The sequence below is a fragment of the Neltuma alba genome, unplaced genomic scaffold (genome assembly GCF_004799145.2).
Source record: "Neltuma alba isolate B1F8T4 unplaced genomic scaffold, ASM479914v2 tig00012990_pilon, whole genome shotgun sequence".
NCBI classification, from domain to species: Eukaryota; Viridiplantae; Streptophyta; class Magnoliopsida; order Fabales; family Fabaceae; genus Neltuma; species Neltuma alba.
The window spans coordinates 23,241-24,539 of NW_021637343.1; the positions used below are offsets into that span (position 1 = coordinate 23,241).

Consider the following 1,299-nt stretch of genomic DNA (forward strand, 5'->3'; position numbering starts at 1 on the left):
CCCTCTCTCTTCAACCATCCCAAAAGCTCTCTCACCCTCCAATCACCACTGGTTTTTCTCCAGTGGACTCTGTTGCACCATCAGATCCCACCATTATTTAAGCCGACCACGTCCCCATCTTTGGTCAATCAAAAGGAAGAGTCACCTATCACATATGATAATAATTACTTGAGTATGTGTGCGTCTTCTGTTTGTTATGTATATATACATGTACATACCCGTCTGGCAAGTCACTTAGTTTGATCCTGGGAAAGTTGGGAGCCGATGGAGAACGTTGGTGGAGGTTCGTCTTCAAATAACGACAACAGCGGAATCAAGGAGCAAGACAGGTTGTTGCCGATAGCGAATGTTGGTCGGATCATGAAGCAGATACTGCCTCAGAACGCCAAGATATCCAAGGAAGCAAAGGAGACCATGCAAGAATGCGTGTCGGAATTCATAAGCTTCGTGACAAGCGAGGCGTCGGAGAAGTGCCGGAAGGAGAGGAGGAAGACGGTGAATGGGGATGACATATGCTGGGCCTTGGGCACGCTTGGTTTTGATGACTACGCTGAGCCACTGAGGAGGTATCTGCACAGATTTAGAGAGTTAGAGGCTGACAGAGCTAATCATGAGAGGGGAAATAGCCCTCACGACAGGGATGACCTCTTTCACACTCCCTCCACAGGAATCAGGCAATGATAGTTGTGTACTACTTAAAATCAATTATGTTCAACGAAGCTGTATGTGTCGGAGACAAGCAGTAAGTAGTGACTGAGAGGGAATGTAATAATTTTCTAGTCTGATTAGCCTCATCTCAGTTAGTGGACAACAGACGTTTTCTTTGTTTAGCTTCTTCTCTGGTCTCTCTGGTCTCTGAATACATGCTTCCAATCTTGAAATATTTTCTGTTAAATTAGTTATGAAGTTCAATTTTCTTTGTGTCTGATTGTTACTGCTTAATTTAATATATCCTGTACCCTATATTCCTTGCTGTGATGATCAATTCTGGGATTTTTTACCTGCTGCCATCCTGATTTTTTTTATTCAAGAATATGCATTCATTCTGCAGGGTTCTTCCGAGTTTGGCAGACAGCTATCATGATGAGTTGGATCTCAGCTTTTAAAGGGAGAATCTAATTAAGAACTTGGTATCAATTGAATCTGGATTTGCTTTGGTTGTTATTCCGTCAGAGTTGCATAAATATTCATTAAATTAGATGTCAACAGCATATGACCCAAATTAAAATAGGCCAAAAGGACAAAAACAAGAAAGGGGGCTTTATGCGTTTAATTAGATCCACTAATCGTTGGAGCCCT

At 42.3% G+C, this 1,299-nt stretch overlaps 1 protein-coding gene across 1 annotated transcript; it reads left to right on the forward strand.

Moving 5' to 3' along the window:
• Positions 1 to 264: 264 nt before the first annotated feature.
• On the forward strand, positions 265 to 874 carry LOC114733236 (nuclear transcription factor Y subunit B-5-like). The gene has a single exon (XM_028920649.1). It carries the CDS (start codon positions 265 to 267, stop codon positions 679 to 681), a length of 417 nt encoding a protein of 138 aa, XP_028776482.1. The 3' UTR covers positions 682 to 874.
• Positions 875 to 1,299: the final 425 nt, after the last annotated feature.

What these genes read in the sequence shown, in the direction of transcription:
- LOC114733236 (XM_028920649.1), top strand. Translation starts at nt 265, where the DNA reads ATGGAGAACGTTGGTGGAGGTTCGTCTTCAAATAACGACAACAGCGGA.